The sequence below is a fragment of the Hylobates moloch genome, unplaced genomic scaffold, assembly GCF_009828535.3.
Source record: "Hylobates moloch isolate HMO894 unplaced genomic scaffold, HMol_V3 SCAFFOLD_15, whole genome shotgun sequence".
In the NCBI taxonomy this organism is placed as follows: domain Eukaryota; kingdom Metazoa; phylum Chordata; class Mammalia; order Primates; family Hylobatidae; genus Hylobates; species Hylobates moloch.
Window position 1 is genome coordinate 11,250,834 of NW_026652290.1, and position 21,416 is coordinate 11,272,249.

At 43.8% G+C, this 21,416-nt stretch overlaps 1 protein-coding gene and 1 pseudogene across 1 annotated transcript in view; both read left to right on the forward strand.

Annotated features, from left to right (window-relative positions):
• Positions 1-21,416, forward strand: part of PRKCA (protein kinase C alpha) — a 509,502-nt gene that overhangs the window by 457,809 nt on the left and 30,277 nt on the right. Inside the window, exon 14 of the mRNA XM_032178546.2 lies at positions 15,393-15,473. Within this exon, the coding sequence (XP_032034437.1) occupies positions 15,393-15,473 (81 nt within the window). The remainder of the gene's footprint in view (positions 1-15,392; positions 15,474-21,416) is intronic.
• Positions 10,250-12,409, forward strand: LOC131381340 (26S proteasome complex subunit SEM1-like; annotated as a pseudogene).

Consider the following 21,416-nt stretch of genomic DNA (forward strand, 5'->3'; position numbering starts at 1 on the left):
CTTTAGAGAAAAGGAAAATAACATAGGTCAGAAACTTGGATCTCCATGGAGAAAGGAAGGGCAGGCTTTGCAGATGCTGCCGCCACCCATAGCCCCCTGCAACAGCCGTGGTCAGCCCCACTGAGTTCTTCAACATGAAGCCGCATCTCTTTGAAGCTGTTTGCAGGCTACATTCGAAAAACAGCAGAAAACTTTTGTGCTCTGAGCACTGGAGAGAAATGATTTGGTTATAAGGGCTCTTTGCTTTCACAGAATCATGCCAGGGTTTGTGTGTCAGAGTAGTTACTTCACACACCATAAAATTTCCAAGAAAATTTGCTGGTATCAAGAAAGAAATTTGATCTACGGGAAGAAATTTGATGGCGAGCGCTTCATCCTGGAGCATACAGGTCCTGGCATCTTGTCCATGGCAAATGTTAGACCCAATACAAATGGTTCCTGGTTTCTCATCTGCACTGCCAAGGCTGAGTGGTTGAATGGCAGACTGGCATGCATGTGGTTTTTGGCAAGGTGAAGAGAATATCGCGGAAACCATGGAGCACTTTGGGTCCAAGAATGCCAAGACTAGCAAGAAGCTCATCATTGCTGACTGTGGACAACTCTAATAAATTTGACTCATGTTCTGTCTTAACCACCAGACATTCCTTCTGTAGCTCAGGGGAGCACCCCTCCACCCCATGCGCTCGCGGTAGCCTCTCATCTTTGTGCTCTTGCTGCAGTTCCTTGGGTTCCATATTTTCCTTATTCCCTTCCATGCCTGGTTGAATTGTAGAGTTCAGTTTATGATTATGAAATTAAAACTAACAAGAGCATCAGAGAAGGCATAGGTGAAAGTAAAATACTTTTGTTTTTAGTATTCTTGATCTAACATGAATTGTTTCAAAAATAATATCAACATATTCTAGTGTGTGCGTATTCTATGTATAAGTGAAATGAACGAGAGCAGTGATAGAAGGGACAAGAGGGAAGAATTAGGGTTATTTTGTTATTATAAGCTACTTTCACTATGCGTGAAGTGTTACAGTGTTATTTGAAAGTAGACTTGGTTTAGTTGTAAATATATATTGCATATTCTAAGGCAACCACTAAGAAAAGGAAAAAAAGGAAGTCAGTGATATGCTAAGAAAAGAAACAATGGAATCATAAAATGCTCGGCTAAACCCACAAGAGGCAGAAAAGTAGTGGGAGACAAAAAAAAATGGACAAGGGCCACAAATAGAAGACAGTAACAAATATAGCAGCGATTAATCCAGTTATATCACAAATCACTTTCAAAGTCATCAGTCTAAATGCAGCAATTAAAAGATTGCCAGACTAGATCAAAAAACAAGACTTTATACAAGCAATCCACTTTAAGTATAAAGACACATATAGATTAAAAGTAAGTGGGTATAAAAGATATATCATGCTAATACTAATCAAAGAAATTAGGAAATCACTATATTAATCGCATATAGAGCAGACCTCAGAGCAAGGAAAGTTATCATGGAAGGGCATTACATAATGATAAAGGGGTCAAGTCTCCAAGAAAACATAGCAGTTGTTAATGTGTGCACCTAACAGCAGAGCATTGAAATACATGTGGCCAAACATGATAGAACTGCAGGTAGAAATAGATGAATCCACTATTTTATTTGAAGGCTTCAGTGCCCCTCTGTCAGAAATAGACATATCCCGCAAGGAGAGAATCAGTAGGGGCAGAGTTGAACTCAGCAATACTATCCTGTAGACTCTACTTCATCCAACAACAACAGAATAACATACATTCTTCACAAGCTCACATAGAACATTCACCAATATAGACCACATTCTGTGCCATAAAACACACGTTAACAAACTGAAAATAATAGAAACCATGCAGTGTCTTCTCTCACAACACAATAGACCTAAACTAAAAATCAGTAACAGAAAGATAGCTAGAAAATTCCAAAATACTTGAAGATTAAAGAACCCTTCTAAATAACATGGGTCAAAGAAGAAGTTTAAAGAGAAATTTTAAAATATTGTTAAAGAAATGAAAACGTAGATACGACTTATCAAATGTTGTACAGTGCAATTAAAGCAGGGCTTAGGAAATTATAGTATTGAATGCATATATTAGAAAAGAAGAAAGCTCTGAAATCAATCACCTAAGCTTCCATCTTAGGAAACTAGAGAAAGAAGAGCAAATTAAATCCACAGTCAGCAAAAGAAAAGAAAAACTAGAGCAGAAACCAATGAAATAGAAAATAAAACACAGAGAAAATCAACAAACCCAAAAGGAAGTTCTTTGAAAACATCAATAACATTGATAAGCCTCAAGTCAAATTAAGAAAAAGAGAGAGCACAAGTTACTAATTAATGAAAGGATATCATTACAGATCCCATGGATGTTAAAGGATGATAAACACCAGCATAGAAAACTACAGACTAATACCTCTCATGAACATAGATGCAAAAATCCTCAACAAAATAATAGCAAGTTGAATCCAACATGCAGAGTAGGAATTAACTGCTGTTTGAAGCCAGTATAAACAATTGCAAACACTGCCTTCATTTGATCCTCCTCTGACCTTTTGTGGGAGGGGTACTTAGGCTGTTCTGCTGTTTGCTTCCTATTCTTATAGGGAGGTAAAAAAAAAAAAAAAGGTGGTTACTCTAAATAGATTTTAAAGCACTTTCATTGGTGTAATTACTATTAGATCATTTTCTGTTTTCACCAATTCTACATAGAGCCACAATTTTTGTCTAAATAGAAAATACATAGGCTGGGCACATTGGCTCAGGCCTGTAATCCCAGCACTTTGGGAGGCTGAGATGGGCGGATCACAAGGTCAAGAGATTGAGACCATCCTGGCCAACATGGTGAAACTCAGTCTCTACTAAAAATACAAAAATTAGTCGGGTGTGGTGGTGTGTGCCTGTGGTCCTAGCTACTCAGGAGCCTGAGGCAGGAGAATCACTTGAACTCAGGAGGCAGAGGTTGCAGTGAGCCAAGATCACACCACTGCACTCCAGCCTGGTGACAGAGCAAGACTCTGTCTCAAAAAAAAAAAAAAAAAAAAAGATACATAGTTTGAACTCTAGTCTTTGTTTTTAATCTTGTAATTTTATTTTTCTTATTTATTTGGTGGTGGTTGTTGTTGAGATGGAGTCTCGCTCTGTTGCCCAGGCTAAAGTGCAGTGGCACGATCTTGGCTCACTGCAACCTCCACCTCCCGGGTTCAAGCAATTCTCATGCCTCAGCCTCCCGAACAGCTGGGATTACAGGCACTTGCCACCACACCCGACTAATTTTTGTATTTTTGTAGAGATGGGGTTTCACCATGTTGGACAGGCTGGTCTTGAACTCCTGACCTCAAGTAATCTGCCCACCCTGGCCTCCCAAAGTGCTGGGATTACAAACGTGAGCCACTGTGCCTGGCCAGTTTTCTTTATTTTTATATAATGCACTTTGTCCAAGGACTTCAAATATTGCAGTCATTTCCCATGTGATGTAGTAAGATCCTTGATCTTGGATATCATATCTTAGCGTATTTGTCTGTTTTCCCGGTTAGTTTGGTAATCTGTGATACCTAGCAGAGTGCCCAACCCATAGAAATGTACAGTCAGCCATACTCAGTGGGAGTGAGCAAAGGAGAGGGCTAAGGAGGGTGTTCTAATACCATGAGAAAACAGAGAAGCCTGAATTTTGCTGCTCTAGTAAAAATCAATTTAATTGCCTGAGGGGAGATTTTTTAAAAATCTGTTTGATTCACTTCTGTACCTGATTACCTGATTCACTTCTGATTTGCTATGTCTGGTACACAGTAAATTAATATTTGCTGAAAGAATGAATGGAAGGTTTATTGTCGCTTAAGAATTTCCAGGTGTCAGCAATCATTTGAGTGTTTAACATATACGAGAATGTTTCCGCTGTCCCCCTCTGAGCCAAGTTTAGTTTATTTCCTTGAATAACTTTCACCCACCTGCTTATTTCTGGTAGGCCAGTTCTTATTTCTAATGTTAGGCAGTATGGAGTTATGTATACTCAGCTGCAGTAAGCACATTTTAATGCACAGAATGCCATTTAATCCCCACCACCTACTTGTCAGGTGGATGCTGAAATCCCAAGATCACAGCTGAGGAAATGGAAGCTCAGAGAGGCTAACCAACTTGCCCAAAGTCACACAGCTCCTGGCCTCCAGCAGTTGGGTTCAGAGCTCTCTCACCCCATTCTGCTTCCCGCTTGTATTCTGAGCTTGGCTATGCCATTGGAAAGGAGTTTGATTAGGAAGTATCTCGATTGAGAGTTGGGGGTGTTTCACTTCTCCCCTGCTGCAGGGCTTTCTGTTTATGACACTCTGGTCTCTGTTCTGATGCTTTAAAAAGAGGACACGGTCAGGAGACCTGAGGCCTCTCTCTTCCTGACCTTGCTGCTAACCAGCCCAATGACCTCAGCAAGCCACTGTGCCACTTTGAGCCTCAGGATCCTCTTCAGAACCCCAAAAACACCTTTTTTACTTTATTTTTTTTTTTAGACGGAGTCTCACTCTGTTACCCAGGCCGGAGTGCAGTGCATCATGGCTCCCTCAACCTCCACCTCCTGGGTTCAAGCGATTCTCCTGCCTCAGCCTCCCAAGTAGCTGGGATCACAGGCATGTGCCACCACGTCCAGCTGATTTTTGTATTTTTAGTAGAGACAAGAGTTTCACCATGTTGGCCAGGCTGGTCTCAAACTCCTGACCTCAAGTGATCCTATCGCCTTGGCCTCCCAAAGTGCTGGGATTACAGGCATGAGCCACTGCGCCCAGCTTGAAAACATTTTTCCAAATCATCCCTTCAGACTTAGCAATCCAGCAATTCTAACAGCCCTTTTGATTTTGCACTTGAGAGGCAGGCAGTGTCTATGGAGTGGTCTTGGATCAGATCCACTAGTTCTCCAACACAACCTTGTGTCTGCCCTGTGCCTGAGGTTCTGGTGCTGGGTACAGATGTGGATGGCCCAGCCCCAACCAGGGAGAGGTCTGGGTTGAGTAGGGGCAGACAGTCTCAGTAGACATGACAAAGGCTCCAGGAGTTGTGGGCCCCACAGGAGCAAGTAGAGGACATAGTTACCAAACTCAAGATCCCAGCTGTCAGATCAGAACACCCAGAAAACCTTCAGGCCTGTCTTCTTTCTTTCCAAATGGTGCTGTTTGGACGTGTCAGACAGTGCTTTGACCATGTTACATGTAAAGAATGCCTCTGGGGTCCTGTGTTCTATCTTTGGGAATGGATGATGTTTTTCAAAACAAATGTAATTTTTCCAACAAAATGTTTTTGTTTTTTGAAAAAAAAGGAAAGGGTATTCTTTGTTTCCCTGAAACAGTAAAAGGACGTGAGCGTGTTTTATGCATAAAGGCCACCGGTATTTTGTAATGACAGCTTGGGAAGAGGCTTTTGTGGCCAGGCCTTTTATTGAAGATTGGGCTCTATGGGTTTGGTGTGTATGTACAGCACAAAAATGAAGAGTAAAATCCCAGTTCAAGTGCAGCCAAGAACAGGAGAGTGAATCTCCACACACATACTTTATAGGTCCATGGGTTCCTTCAAGAAAAATCCTTTAGAGCCAAGAGCTCCTGATTGAAGGCATCTTGGCTGTTTTGATCCTGTTAAGCATTTGGGCCCCTTTTCAGCAGGAGTCATGTAAACTGGGCGAGTACCCACCATAGCTGTATAGGGAACCACACTGGATCAAGGCCTTCAGTATAGAAAAAGAGTCAGAAGTATGGATGCCAAAGCCGATGACCAGGATTCTAATCCAAGCGTTGCTGCTTGTGAGTTGTGTAATGCTGGGCAAGCTACGCTGCCTCTCTGTACCTTATTTCCTCATCTTTGCAATGGGCCTTATGAGGATTAGGTGAGCTTCAGAGCTAAAGAGCCTGGCTCTCAGCACATGCCTACGGTGGTGATGTTGGTTACAGCTACTGTTAATATTGCCAGTGGCATCTAAAACCTTCCTGTGCCGTCCTCAAGCTCTCCCAGGCTTGAGCTTTCAGAAGTTAGAAAGCTCCTGGAGTCCCACACTCTCTGGGAGGCATGTGAGTGTGAAGCCCTGGTAGAGAGTGGAAGGCTTGGTGGCCTTGGAGCGACACCCTTCCAGCTGCTGCAGGCCGTTGGCCTTGTACAAGACAAGAAGCTACCCCCTGGTCCCTTTAATGCCCTGGTCCTGTTCCCGGGCTGGAAGAAAGTTCATTCACATCTCACTTTTACAAGACAGGCAGCCATTTGTAACATGCTGACATTGCCCCAAGCAGTTGGCTCTTGTAAGTATAATAATAATGATCTAAAGGACAAATAGCAGTAAAATTGAATGACAGTGGCCCTGTTGGGGGTCTGTCTTTGAAGCCACAGCTCAACCTCCCATGTGCGGCGGGGAAATCCGCCAGCTCTAGCCCTTCTTGCCAACTCTGCCTCTCCTTTTGTGAGTTTCTCCATTATGGGAAACCAGATTGCCGTCGCAGCCCCTTGCCTGGGGCTTCAGGATATCAGGCAGCCCCAGGCTTGGCTGCAAGCCCGCATTGGCCCACAAGCGCCAGAGACACCTGCTCTTATCCGCATAGGGGACAGACAAGAGAGTCTCCTCATCCATTCCATGGTCTCTGAACCTGGTCCTCAGCCCAAAGCTGGATCCCTAGACCAGTGAGAGCCAGAGAACCAGAACGGGCCGTAGGAGCTGGTGGAAATCAGATGGTCTCAGCCAGCACTGTCCAACAAAAGTAAAATACAAGCCAAAACTGCGTTTAGCAGACAAGTTTTTAACAAGTTGGAAAGGAAACAGATGAAGTTAATTTATTAATAAAAACATTTAATGAAGGCCAGTCATGGTGGCTCATGCCTTCAATCCCAGCACTCTGGGAGGCTGAGGCAGGCAGATCACCTGAAATCAGGAGTTCAAGACCATCCTGGCCAACATGGTGAAACCCCATCTCTACAAAAAATATAAAAATTAGCCAGGCATAATGATGGGTGCCTGTAATCCCAGCTACGCGGGAGACTGAGGCGGGAGAATCGCTTGAACCTGGGAGGCAGAGGTTGCAGTTAGCCGAGATCATGTCACTGCACTCCAGCCTGGGTGACAGAGCAAGACTTTGTCTTAAAAAATATATATATATATATAAATATAATATATATAGATATAAATGTAAATATATATTTATATTTATATAATGAGCTATTTTGCATTTTTTATACTAAGTCTTCAAAATATGATATGGATTTCACACCTACAGCACATCTCAGTTTGGACTAGCCACGTTTCATCTGCTCAGAAACCACAAGTGGCCAGTGGCCACTGTATTGGATAGTGGCTCTAGACAGCTGAATAGGGACAGTATAGCCAACATCCTAAGTCAGTGTATCTGAATGTTTATCTTCCAGTGGGGCTCTCTAACACCATTTTCCCTTTTACAGTGAGGCTTTGGTTAACCGTAGGTATTTATTAACCACAGCTGCTCATTGAGGGAAAGATATGCTTTATTCCAAAAATGAATTTGCAGTGGTGAGGTTATGCCCTATATCTGTATCTTAGATCTTCAGGACCTCCTGTGTTATCTGGTACACAAGCCAAAGGTGACACGTTTCTCTGGGAAGAAATGCTCTGGCTAGATTCTAAACCCCATCCTGTTGTTACAATTGAAGGCACTGCAGTGTTCAGAGTGACTTTGTAATCTTGGCCCAGTGGCTGAGCAGACGGACTCTATGCAGCTGATGAGGATAAGTGCTGTCGCAAGAAAAACGAGCCTTGGCGCTTGGCATCGTGCTTTTGGTAAGCCTTGGAGGAAGGAGAGCGTGTTATCAGAAGGAGTCATGGGAATTTAATGCCTTGGAAATAGAAAATGAAGAGCCAGCTGGGAGCCAACTTGTTGTAGAACTTAAAGGAAAACCTATCAGGTGTCCGTGGCTTTTAGGATTCATGAATCCTTCTGACCAGAAACAGGGCTCCCACACCCTTGCCTATTGATGGCTTTCCAGATTCGGACATCAGTTTCCATCACCCAAGCGGAGAGATGTGGTTGGCAAGACTGCTCAGGCACTGTAGAATATAGGATAGGAAACAAAGTATAACCTCCTTTGTTCAGCCTTCACTGATCCTTTACCTGAACACGCAACAACACTGGTGCTTCAGCCCTGCTTCTGTTAAAAACAAACGGGAAGAGAATTGTTGAATCTGGAGGCAGAGGTTGAGTGATATTGCACCCTTGCTCTCGCCTGGACAACAAGAGAAATCCATCTATAATGAAACACCAAGTAATATAACATACACAGATGGTGGGGACTGGCTTTAACAAAGTTAAACATAGTTTAACATAGTTACAAGAGCAAATTTTATTCAAGTGCTTTTGAAATATAGTTACTTAAAACAATTGAAATGATGCTTTCCAATAAATCTCTTTAATCCTCAGGGCCCTTTGATTAATATTTCATTAATCCCAGTATCGATGTATTTGAAAACACATTGAAAAGATGAAATTGTATCTTTAAAATAAATTTGTCAATATTCAGTTCCACATATTAATTGATTGGCTTTGAGCAAGTCTCTAAACTTCCAGAACCTATTTTCTCCCTATAAAATGAGAATACAGTAAGACCTCACTTAACATTATCGATAGGTTCTTGGAAACTGTGACTTCAAGTGAAATGATGTATAACAAAACTAGGTTTTTCTCCCTCATCAGCATTATAAGGAAATGATGTTATTTGAGGACCTGCCGTATGTTGTTTTGCTTAAAATCACAATTTCCAAGAACTTACTGCTGGTACGGAGTGAAGACGGACTGTGATAACAACTCTGCATCATCAGATTACACAAGATGTGTGTAGTGGGTACAACCTGCAGTAGGTGCCCAGAAAGTGGACTTTCACTCACCCAAAGAGAATTTCTATTGCCCTTCTACTTGGTCAGGACAGGATTTGTAGAAAAGCTGAGATCGTGTGATTCGCTTACATAAAGGAAGAAATTTTTAGAATGGACAACTCTTGCTGCCACAGCAATCCCTGAAATCTCGGTGGCTTAACACAACCAATATTTCCTTACTGCTCACACACAGTCTGATGCAAATCAGGCAACCCTCCTCCATCTTGTGGCTGAGCTATCTGGAACAGGTGGCCCCTAGAATCACAGTGACAGGAGGCAAATGGGCTTTTAATTGCCTCAACCCAAAAGGGCAACATCACTTCCTCTCCCTGTCCATTGGCCAGAACTAGTCACGTGGCTCCAAAGCAGAGGAGATTATGAAATGTAGGGGAGCACGTGGGCTGTTTGGGGAATACTATCTGATGCTGAGGGTTTGCTCCTTTCATTCTAATTTATTCTCTGATATGGCAATATGATATCCTATTAATCATCTTCCCACTGACTTGTTTTGTTTTGTTTTTGAGATGGAGTCTCTCTCTGTTGCCCAGTCTAGAGTACAGTGGCACGATCTCAGCTCACTGTAAACTCTGCCTCCCATTTTCCTGCCTCAGCCTCCTGAGTAGCTGGGATTACAGGTGTGTGCCACTGGACCCAGGTAATTTTTGTATTTTTAGTAGAGACGGAGTTTCACCATGTTAGCCACGCTGGTCCCAAACTCCTGACCTCAAGTGATCCACCCACCTCGGCCTCCCAAAGTGCTGGGATTACAAGCATGAGCCACCATGCCCAGCCATTTTTTTCTTTTTTTTTTTTTTTTTTTTTTTGGTAGAGATTAGGGTCTTGCTATGTTGCCCAAGCTGGTCTCCAATTCCTGGACTCAAGTGATCCTCTTGCCTCGGCCTCCTGAGGTGCTGGGATTACAGGCATGAGCCACTGCACCTGTCCCCTTTTCATTTTTAAGTTTGCTTTCTGGGGTAGGTTTATCTTTGCCATTAACCTAGGTTTTACACCACTGGAATTGAAGTGAAATTATCCCCCCACTGCAATTAGTCCATTTTCACACTGCTATAAAGAACTACCTGAGACTGGGTAATTTCTGAAGTAAAGAGGCTTAACAAGAAGCATGACTAGGAGGTCTCAGGAAACTTACAATCATGGCAGAAGGCAGAGGGGAAGTAAGCATGTCTTACCATGGCGGAGCAGGGGAGAGAGAGAGAACAAGGTGGGAAGTGCCAAACACTTTTAAACCATCAGATCTTGTGAGAACACACTCACTATCATGGAGAACAGCAAGGGGAAATCCGCCCCCATGAACCAATCACCTCCCTCCAGGCCCTTCCGCCCGACAGGTGGGGATTGCAATTTGAGATGAGATTTGGGTGGGGACACGATATGGTTTATGGACACAAACCATATCGAGAGGTAAGCAGTGGCTTTCAGGAGTTAGCCGAGCAGTTTTAATGGATTTTTTTCCTTTGCTTAAGGGTGTAGGTTAAGTGTACTAAGCATGTACTAAGTGGAGAATGGATAAGCAGACTTGACACTGCCACTATTCTCAAGGAAATGGCTTTGTTTTTGTTCGTTTGAAATGAGAATCCAGTGTATAAATCAGCTCTTGATCTTTTAGACTGAGGGGCTGTGGAAGGGACGACTCATTTCAGTTAAAATAGGCATTTCCAGGCTGGGCATGGTGGCTTATACCTGTAATCCCAACACGCCTATGCAACAAAGCAAAATCCTGTCTCTCTAAAAAAAAATTGTTAAAAAATTATCTGGGTTCGATGGCGCATGCCTGTGGTCCCAGCTACTTAGGAGGCTGGGTGGGAGGATTGCTTGAGCCCAGGAGTTGAGGCTGCATTGAGCTATGATTATGCCACTGCCTTCCAGCCTGGGCAGCAGAGCAAGACACTATCTCAAAAAAAAAAAAAAAAAATAGCATTTCCAAATAGCCAGTATGAATCAGATCTTAATTTTCCTGTGTTTAATACTTTGCTTTGGCTTGAACTGTTAGAGAAGTACGTCAGTAGCTAGCTGCTGAGTTACAAATATGTTAATTTTTTTCCTATGCATTTATCCTTTAGCATTCTAGTCCCCCAGGACCATCTTGAGAACAGTGTGGCCTGCTGCACAAGCTTTTCTCCCTTGCAAATTTTGTTTGGGGAAAGCCACATTTCCCACCTAGCATCACAGAGTGTGTTTTTCTTTAATTTTATAATTTGCGGCTCTACAAAGACTCTGTTGATAGGGGCAAGGTATGTGAGACAATAATTATGTTTGTGGAAACTTGTCACATTTTCTTAGACTATTATTTTAGAGAACAGCCCTAAGCCGAGACATTGGGTCTTGTGATCCTTTTCAGAGAAAATCGTTGGGCTCGTTAATCCTTTGATTCAAGTCTTTTTTAAAATGATATTTTCCAGTTTGACCAATTGAAGATTTCCCACTAAGATAAATGGAAGAGACTTATCATTTGATCAAAATTATAGCAGTGCTTGATGTTTACCTACCACCCTACAGTTTTCAAACAAAATCCATTTACATTCACTCATTTAATTATCCCCCTGGTTTTTCTGGATAAGCAGAGTTTCCCATGCGTGGAATGCTTCCATTCTTGGGAATACTTTATATTTCCTCTCAGATTTGTACATATCTAGTTGGCACAGCTTCTGCTATTTAGTTGCAGGAAATAGAGAATGCCACTAGAGAAACAGATGGAAAGAAAAGAAACAGATCCAAGTATGTGTAAGTTCATTTGTTCATTCATGCATCCATTCACTAATCTATTTATTCATTATTCATTAAACAAAGTTATTAAATATACTATGGCAGTATCTCCCATAGGAGGTAATATGATAGGATATTTAAAAGTAGAATGCTGGAGTAGGAAAGCTTCCATGTAAACATTTGTTCAGACACTTGCTAATTTTAAGTTTTTCACAATTTTTTAATCTAGGCAATTGGGAAATTATATAGTCAGTCTGTGTTTGTATGGTATAGCAGTGCTGTGTTTTCTGTTCTAACTTCAAAAAAACAAATGGAAACAGAATTGCCCAGTGATTACAATGGCACCAGCCTAGATCAGCCAGCATTTAGCTGACTCCCAGATGTGTAAGCACCCAGCCAAGATCAGCAACGCCCCCTGACTGGCCCCCTTTAAAGACTTAAAGGTAGTCCTAAAATTAATATAGCACCTTCTTTCTGATCCAGGTAGAAGTAAGTGTCTAAATGTTTCTAGCTCTATGGTAGTGTCTGCCACGGCAGCAGTAGCAATGGGGGCAGCTGTGTTGAGGAAGAGTGAGGGTTCCAACTTTCCTGCTGATCTGGGAAGTATTGGATGTGGACGGTTGCAGTGTCAGAGAAAAAGCAGCCGATAGACCTAGGTCTCTTGGTGAAGACGATGAGTTTGAGGAGTTCCTTGCCAAAGACTGGGCTGGCTTAGATGAAGATGCACGTGTCTGGGAAGATAATTGGGATAATCTTAAGGCCAGAAGTTTGAGAATTTGGAAAGTGGGCGCTTGTTTACTGGTGGGAGTGAACGTGCTACTGTTTTGAGTAACCTGGCAATGTGTCTTTTTTTTTTTTTTTTTTTTTTTTTTGAGACAGCGTCTTACTCTGTCACCCAGGCTGGAGTACAGTGGGGGCGATCTTGGCTCACTACAACCTCTGCCTCATGGGTTCAAGCAACTCTGCTGCCTCAGCCTCCCGAGTAGCTGGGATTACAGGCATGCACCACCACACCCGGCTAACTTTTTTGTATTTTTAGTAGAAACAGGGTTTCACCATGTTGGCCAGGCTGGCCTCAAACTCCTGACCTCAAGTAATCCACCCACCTCGGCTTCCCAAAGTGCTGGAATTACAGGCATGAGCCACTGCCCCTGGCCAGCAATGTGTCTTAAAAAGTTTTACTTTTGAGTTAGAAGCATTTATTTTGACCCACCAATTCTATTGACAGGAATTTATTTTGCAGAAATAGTCAAAGGTCTTGTCAAGATACTCGTAATATATTATTAAATAAACAAACTGACCACAGAATGGCAGGTTCACATAATTCAGTTTTTAATGCATATGCACACATATATCACACCTAGAAAAAATATGGAAAGGTTTTATATGAAAATAACATTAATATTTCTGGATAGTGATCATAAACAATTTTACTTCCTTATTTCTTCTTTTTTTTTTTTTGGAGATGGAGTCTTGCTCTCTTGCCCAGACTGGAGTGCAGTGGTACACAATCTTGGCTCATTGCAACCTCCGCCTCCCGGGTTCAAGCGATTCTCCTACCTCAGCCTCCCAAGTAGCTGGGACTACAGGCAGGCATCACCATGCCCAGCTAATTTTTGTATTTTTAGTAGAGATGGGGTTTTACCATGTAGGCCAGGGTGGTCTCCATCTCTTGACCTCATGATCCGCCCGCCTTGGCCTCCGAAGGTGCTGGGATTACAGGCATGAGCCACCGCGCCCGCCGCTTCCTTATTTCTTTAGCTTTTCATTTTCTTTCTAATTGTTCTTTAATGAGCATGCATGGCTTCTGGAATTTTTTTAAAAAGCACAAAAAGATTATTTTTAACAGAATGGTTTTACCTGGTAATGGAAAATATAATGACATTGGTATCAGGGAGATAAATTCAGTCCAGTCCTTTTGGGAGAGCAATTTACCATTGTATCAAAGGTTATAAAAATATGCAACTCCTTTGATGCAAAAGTTTGTCTGGGAACTGGAATGAGATGTATCATCTCCGGGTAATAGACTGGAGACTCATTTCTTGGGGTTTTTTATGTGTGTATTTTCCAAGTTTTCAGAAGAGAATGTGCAGAACAAAGGTTGTAAAAGATTAGAGACCCCTTGTAAGTTCCTATGTTTATATCATTTTCTTGTCAAGGAAATGAGCTACAAAGGTGCCAGATCTAATTTTGTTTACCCTTGTTGCTGCCCACACTTAGACAAACTGTTGGTGCTCGTGTTTCTCATTCTACATGCAGAAATGTTAGTAATACATTAAAGAAATGAAAGTGGGCAGACATGCAGAAAGTTTTATGTCTGAGGACATTTAATTAGACATTCTGGGCCATTAAAAAAAAAATCCCAGAACATTTCTAAGTAAAAATTGTAAGCGAAATGGCAGAATGGTTATGCTGAGTACCTGTTGGTGTGTCTTGACCTTGAATCCTGGCGTGTGATCCATGGGTCTGGGAATTGTGTGCAGCAGGTACACAGCCTACCTGAGAGGTAATGAAGCCAGTGTTTTAATAAGCCCTGCCATACTTAGAAATTCGAATCCATGTTACTCCCTTCCACGAAGGGAGGTTATAGAATTATTCTAGTACTTCTGATAGCCACAAAGGTAGCAGGAAGAGTAGAATGAGCTCCCTGTGGACCCATCACCCAATTTCAACAGCTGCCAGCATTTGCCAACTCATTTCATCTATTTTTCTCCCACCTCATTTATTGAAGTGTTTTTTTTTAATTTAAGATATCATGTCAGTTCACCCATAAATACTTTATCTCTTATCTATTTCACCCATAAATATACTCATTTCTAACTGATAAGCACACTTTAAAAATGTTGTAATATTATTATTACTTTTTAAGAGACAGAGTCTTGCTACGTTGCCCAGGCTAGCCTCAAACTCTTGGGCTCAAGTGATCCTCCTGCCTCAGCCTCTCAAGTAGCTGGGACTCCAGACTCACACCACCACACCCAGCTAAAAAACATGTTTTCTAACTAGTCAACATACCATTATGCCACCTAACAAAATGAATGGTAAGTCCTCAGTATCATCTGACATCCAGATTGTATCTTAATTTTCCCAGTTGTTTCAAATTTTCTTTGTTGCATTTGGCTCTAGATATTATATTTGCTTACTACATTTTGTCTTTTTAAAAATGTTTTAAAACTTCTGTTTTTCAACAGACTGAATGTATATCATCATTGCACTTCTCTGTGCCACACAAGAAAACTACAATGTTTCCTTATCGTCATACTCTTAGTAAAGCCCTGTTACATAGTTTTTTCATCCTATGTGTCAGACTCAAACTCTGAATGAGCTCTGGCTGTTCCTTTTTTTTTTTAATTAAAAAAATTTTTTTAATAGAGACAGGATCTTACTATGTTGCCCAAGCTGGTTTCAAACTCCTGGACCCAAGCATTCTTCCTGCCTCGGCCTCCCAAAGTGCTGGGATTAGAGGTGTGAGCAGCCTCTGGCTTTTTCTCAAAATTAAATCCACCTCAGTGTCCACATACTTTCTGTCAGTGAGGATAATTAAAACTACCTTCAGACAGTGCTGTGGCATCTCCAGGCGGATTCAGAACAAGATTCCCCAAACCAGCTGTGGGCAGTGAATCACGGGGTGATAGTTCTCCGTGTGTCTGAATTGAAGGGTCCTCTTCCCTTGGTGTAACATCAAAGACAGATCTTAGCACCTCATCTGCATGAACTGAGTGTATAAATGCCTACCTGCTTGACTTACCTGTTCTGACAGGGGCTGTTGGACTTACCACTAAATGTAATTGATGTGTTTGTTTTCACACAGATAATCGCTTATCAGCCGTATGGAAAATCTGTGGACTGGTGGGCCTATGGTGTCCTGTTGTATGAAATGCTTGCTGGGCAGGTAATGTTTTGCTACATTTTCATATTTGTTTATTGCTGTGTTATGTGAATACTTCAGCTCTGGTTGGGCCTCGAGAGCAGGACCTGACGTTTTAGTGCGGCTAGTGTTGGCGTGACTTCCCTGACCCAGGCGAAAGAGGGAGAAACGCCCCCTTCAAAGTGGATCATGTTCAGTATGCACAGAAATTATCTCTGGTCATAGAAACTCCAAATTGAAAGCTACAACCTGAGTGTAGACAGTGTCGGTTTCACATTATGAAATGTGCATGTTGGCCAGGCTTAGTGGTTCATGGCTGTAATCCCAGCACTTTCGGAAGCCGAGGCAGGAGGATCCCCTGAGGTCAGGAGTTTGAGACCACCCTGGTCAACATGGCAAAACCCCATCTCTACTAAAAATACAAAAATTAGCCAGGCGTGGTGGTGCACGTCTGTAAACTCAGCTACTTGGGCCACTGAGGCATGAGAATTGCTTAAGCCTGAGAGGCAGAGGCTGCAGTGAGCCAAGATCGTACCACTGTACTGCAGCCTGGGCAACAGAGTGAGACGGTCTCAAAAAAGAAAAAAGGAATGTGCACGTTGATGACAGCAGTGGCCTCTAAGTTTTCAGTATCTTAAAACTGGGGTTGGGTTATATGGTTCCGTACAAGTTTGTCTGCAAAGATTGCCCCAGCTGCTGCCCATGTGTGTAATTAGTAGTAGTATTTAAGGAAGAAGACAGTTACCTTGAAGAAGTGTTTTAATAGTTTCTCCCCATCTCCTCCTATCTCACCCTTGGCAATTCATTGTAATTTTCACAGAAGTCCAGTGAGGCTGAACTTCCAGTTAAGGAAAGTAAATTAGCTTTCTCTTATGATGTAACATGTACTAGATAACCATGTGCCTTATTGCCTAACATGGCACTTTCTAATGGCCTTAATATCTGTGTCATCAGTGTGAGTTGTACTAGCTGCCACTTCTAGGCCTGTCCCCTAAGACATCCTTTATGACTGTCCTCATGTTCTCGGCTAAAATTAGGAGGAATTATTGGAGAAATCTGAGACCCTACGAGATGGTGGTGCTGATGGATGCGAGAAACCTGAGTCCTTAAATGACTCTGTGGGTCAGGGTCCACCCCCACGTAGGACACATCCTTGGCAAAGTCCTATGTGGGGGTGGGGCACTGACCCACAGGGTCATTCAAGGACCCAGGTTTCTCCTATCCGTCAGCCCTACTACCTTTTAGGGTCTCAGATTTCTCCACTAATTCCTCCTCCTTTCAGCCGAGCGCATGATCAGTCACATAGGATTTCTTAGGGGCTGGCCTAGAAATGGCATGTATTACTTCCACCAAGATTCCACTGGCCACTTGGCCCCACTGGGACACAAAGAGGCAGGAAGTATAGCATATCTGAGAGCTCAGCAGGGGAAGCAGGCTTGGTAATCACCCAGTAGATCTCTGCCTTATGCTAAACATGATTCTGCCGTGGGCAGCTTTTTATAATTCCCAGCACTCACATGCTAGTGCCAAGACCTGTGACTCTCCATAGCCAGAAGCCTTAGAGACAATGGAAAGAGATGGCCATGCTGTGTGGCAGAGCCACCCCCAAAGACATCTTTGTTTCTGGGGAAAAAAGTCTTCCCTTCCCACATGTTACGTCTGTTGACTCATTTATTCATTCACTCACTACGTATTTATTCATTGAATGCTTACGATGTGCACGGCCATAAGGGTGAACAAAACACGAGAATCCTTACCTTCGTGAAGCTTACAGCTTAGAGGAGGGGAGACAGCAGACAGGTTAGATAAGGAAAATGTATAACACAGCAGAGATAAGCTAGGAAGAAAAGTAATAAAGCAGGAAAGAAGATAGTGTTGGGAGAGCTTGAAATTTTAGCTAGAATGGCCAGAGAGTATAAGGTTAAGACCTAAAGGAAGTATGGGGATGTCTGTGTGCACAACTGTTGAAAGAGCATTCCAGGCAGAGGGAGCCACCGCGCGAAGGCCCTAAGGCCAGGGAGTGTGCAGCCGTGTTTAAGAAATGGAAGCTGCCAGGAGGGCTAGGACAGAGTCGAGCTAGAGAGGGAGGGAGTAGGAGGCCTGAGGCCACAGAGGAAGAGGCTCTGGGTCCTGTTGTTAGCGGTGGCGCATCCCTATGAGGCTGCAGCAACCTCAGTTCTTGCCTCCTCAGAAGAAAGAATTTGACTGCGGGGGCATCAGGTAGAGTGAGTGCCTAAGACAAGCTGTTTTCGTTTTTTTTGTTTATTTGTTTTTTTGAGACGGAGTCTTGCTCTGTCGCCCCAGGCTGGAGTGCAGTGGCGAGATCTCAGCTCATGACAACCTCCACCTCCCAGGTTCAAGCAATTTTCTGCCTCAGCCTCCTTAGTAGATGGGATTACAGGCACCTGCCAACACGCTTGGCTAATTTTTGTATTTTTAGTAGAGATGAGATTTCACCATCTTGGCCAAGCTGGTCCTGAACTCCTGACCTCGTGATCCACCCTCCTCAGCCTCCCAAAGTGCTGGGATTAAAGGCGTGAGCCACCGCACCCAGCCGAAGACAAGTTTTAGAGAGGAATGAAAGTTTATGGAAAAGCTTTCGAGCAGGAACAAAAGGAAGTAAAGTGCACTTGGAAGAGGGCCAAGCTGGCGACTTGAGAGATCAAGTGCACTCTTTGACTTTTGACTTGGGGTTTTATGCGTTGACATTCTTCCAGGGTCTTACATCTCTTCTCCTCTGATTCTTCCCTTGGGATGGGTGCAGTGGCCTGCTAGTGCTTGGGAGGGGTGGCATGTGCAGTGTGTTTACTGGAGTTACACGTGTGCTCAGCTGAGGCATTCTTCCCTTACCAGTCACACATCCCTAGAAAGTGGTGTACCAGTTAAATTCCGCCACGTTGCCTCTTCTTGTGCATGTTTGAGCCCACTCGCCCAACTCCTGAGATCTTATTGGGAAGCTGCTGCTCACCAGTTTCAGGTGTTTCTCTTTACTGGGAGACTGCCTTTCCTAGGTGCTGGCTGCAACCAGTTATTATTTTAGAGAGACAGTTAACCACCTGACCACCACCTGATGGTCGCCTGACATTCCTGGTGGGTAGGGGGAGCCCTCTGCTCCTGCCCCACCCATGTCCGAACAGCCACCTATTGTAACACTGCGAACCTGAAGGTCATCTCCAGACCAGGGGCTTTGCCTCTAGGATGGGAGGCTGTGGATGATCTCTCCTTTATGTGTCTTTCATTATATTTCCTAAATACTGAAATGGTCTTGTAGACATTGAAAGACATAAAGCTTTAGCCTGCATTTGATCATTATTTCTCAATGGTGTTAGGACTTGACTGACATCAAAAGAGTGGTTTATTATTTATTTAGTTCCCCTCCCCCCACCCCAAATCAAAGCATTCCTCTTAGGCCAAATATGTCCATGTGTAAACACAGAAAGGCAGTTCGTACACAGCCACTGTCAGTGAGTCAGCAGCTGGGGAAACGAGTTGTCTGCTCTTCAGGTTAATTTACCCCTCTTTAAAATTTTGACAGTAAAATTCGGCTCTGAATTACAGGCCCCCTAGGAGTCCTGCTGTTCATGAAGGCACAAAAAGCCAAGTCCCCCTCTTGATCCCACTTGAATGTTCAGCTCTTGAGTCTGGAAAACAAACCCTGCTTGCATTAAGAGTCACATTTGCATACGCTAACAAGCAAAAGGGGCTGGGCGGAAACAAAGCCAGGATCTGTTTCTGAGGGCGCTTTACAAGAGGTCACGTGAGTAGACTCTTGGCCAGCAGGAGACAAGAATTTCAGAACCCAGGCCTGCAGGCAAGTCCTCTCCCCTCCCACTGCCTGGCTTCTCTCCTCTCCAAGCCTTCCTGGGACCTCATTCCCTAGGAGAGAGCTCAGGGAATGCTTTCTTCTGGCAGAGAAGTCCCCTTTGGGGGATGCATTTTGAAGCTGTACCACACCGGCCTCAGACCTCATTTGCGAATTGGCCTTGAGGTGGTTTCCAGGCCTTATTTAAAGGTTTCCCTACTAAGCTTACGCCACCTGGAGAGCACCAGGCTCCTGCTCTCGATAGCTCTGCAAACTTTCTGGCCTGTTTCCAATATTTCGTTTCATGCGCGTCCGTGTGAAGAGACCACCAAATGGGCTTTGTGTGAGCAATAAAGCTTTTAATCACCTGGGTGCAGGCGGGCTGAGTTCAAAAAGAGAGTCAGCGAAGGGAGATAAAGGTGGGGCCGTTTTATAGGATTTGGGTAGGTAAAGGAAAATTACAGTCAAAGGGGGTTTGTTCTCTGGCGGGCAGGAGTGGGGGTCGCAGGGTGCTCAGTGGGGGCGCTTTTTGAGCCAGGATGAGCCAGGAAAAGGACTTTCACAAGGTAGCGTCATCACTTAAGGCAAGGACCGGCCATTTACCTTCTTTTGTGGTGGAATGTCATCAGTTAAGGTGGGGCAGGGCATATTCACTTCTTTTGTGATTCTTCAGTTACTTCAGGCCATCTGGGCGTATACGTGCAAATCACAGGGGATGCGATGGCTTGGCTTGGGCTCAGAGGCCTGACATTTCCCACACTGCTTCTCAGAGGCACTTAGCCTGCCTTATATGCATACCTTCAGGTCTCCACAATCTCTATTGAAAACGGTGATGGCTGGGCGCGGTGGCTCACACCTGTAATCCCAGCACTTTGTGAGGCTGAGGCAGGCAGATCACGAGGTCAGGAGATTGAGACCATCCTGGCTAACACAGTGAAACCCAGTCTCTACTAAAAATGCAAAAAAAAAATTAGCTGGACGTGGTGGCGGGCGCGCCGGTAGCCCCAGCTACTCGGGAGGCTGAGGCAGGAGAATGGCGTGAACCCGGGAAGCAGGTTGCAGTGAGCCGAGATCGCGCAACTGCACTCCAGCCTGGGCGATAGAGAGAGACTCCGTCTCAGAAAAAAAAGAAAAAAAAAACAGTGATATTTTTTAAAGATGACACCTTAGACCAGGCGCAGTGGCTCATCCCTTTGGGGCACTTGGGAGGCCAAGGTGGGTGGATCACTTGAGTCCAGGAGTTGGAGACCAGGGCAACGTGACAAAATCCCATCTACAAAAGATACAAAAATTAGCTGGGTGTGGTGGCAAGCGCCTGCAGTCCCAGCTACTCAGGAGGCTGAGGTGGGAGGATTGATTGAGCCCGGGGGGTCAAGCCTGGGTGAGAGAGTGAGACCCTGTCTCCAAAAAAAAAAAAAAAAAGACTCCTTAAAGGCATTCCACATTCGGGTGCTATGGCAGGCACAGATAACAACAGCCTTTGTTCCTCTAAATCTCCACCTCACCTGCCGCAAACACAGTGTTTTCATTCAAACCCCCTTCATCTTTCTCTCTGACTCCTCAATGCAAATTTAAACGTATTCCTAGGCTGTGACTCAGCTCAGAAAGGATAATGAAGGCTCTACCCAGTATCATCCACAGCCCCTCCAAGCTTCAATCCCAGAGACCCAGCAAAGGGAATAGATGTTGTTACTGAAAAGTAAGATTAATGATAAAGTTGTTGGACAGGGTTTTGGTCTAAGTTTGTCCTCTTTAATCGCAGAGGGCTGAAGATGAGCAGGAAAAAATAGTTTATTGCCATTTTCTTCTCATTTGCTTTATTTATTGTCAGCAGCCAAGGGGGCACTTAAGAATAAACAGCCTGAGTCTTTATTCAGTTCCTGGACTGCTTGACAAATACGATCACTTTTGGGGCATAAATAGTGTTTACCCAGCACTCTAATGAGCATCTTGCGCCTGCAGGTGTTCTCGGTGATCGTCATAAAGGGACCAGCCCTCTCCTTATGCCCTTTTCTCCCTGGGTTATTTATGCTTTGGCTTCACTCCTACTGAATCAGTAATCGCCACTTCATCTCAGAACTTCTGCCTGAATTGTCCAGGGGAGCATGCCTGGCCCCCAGCCCAGGTTTCCGTGATTTGCAAATAAGTGTGGCCTCCATGACCAC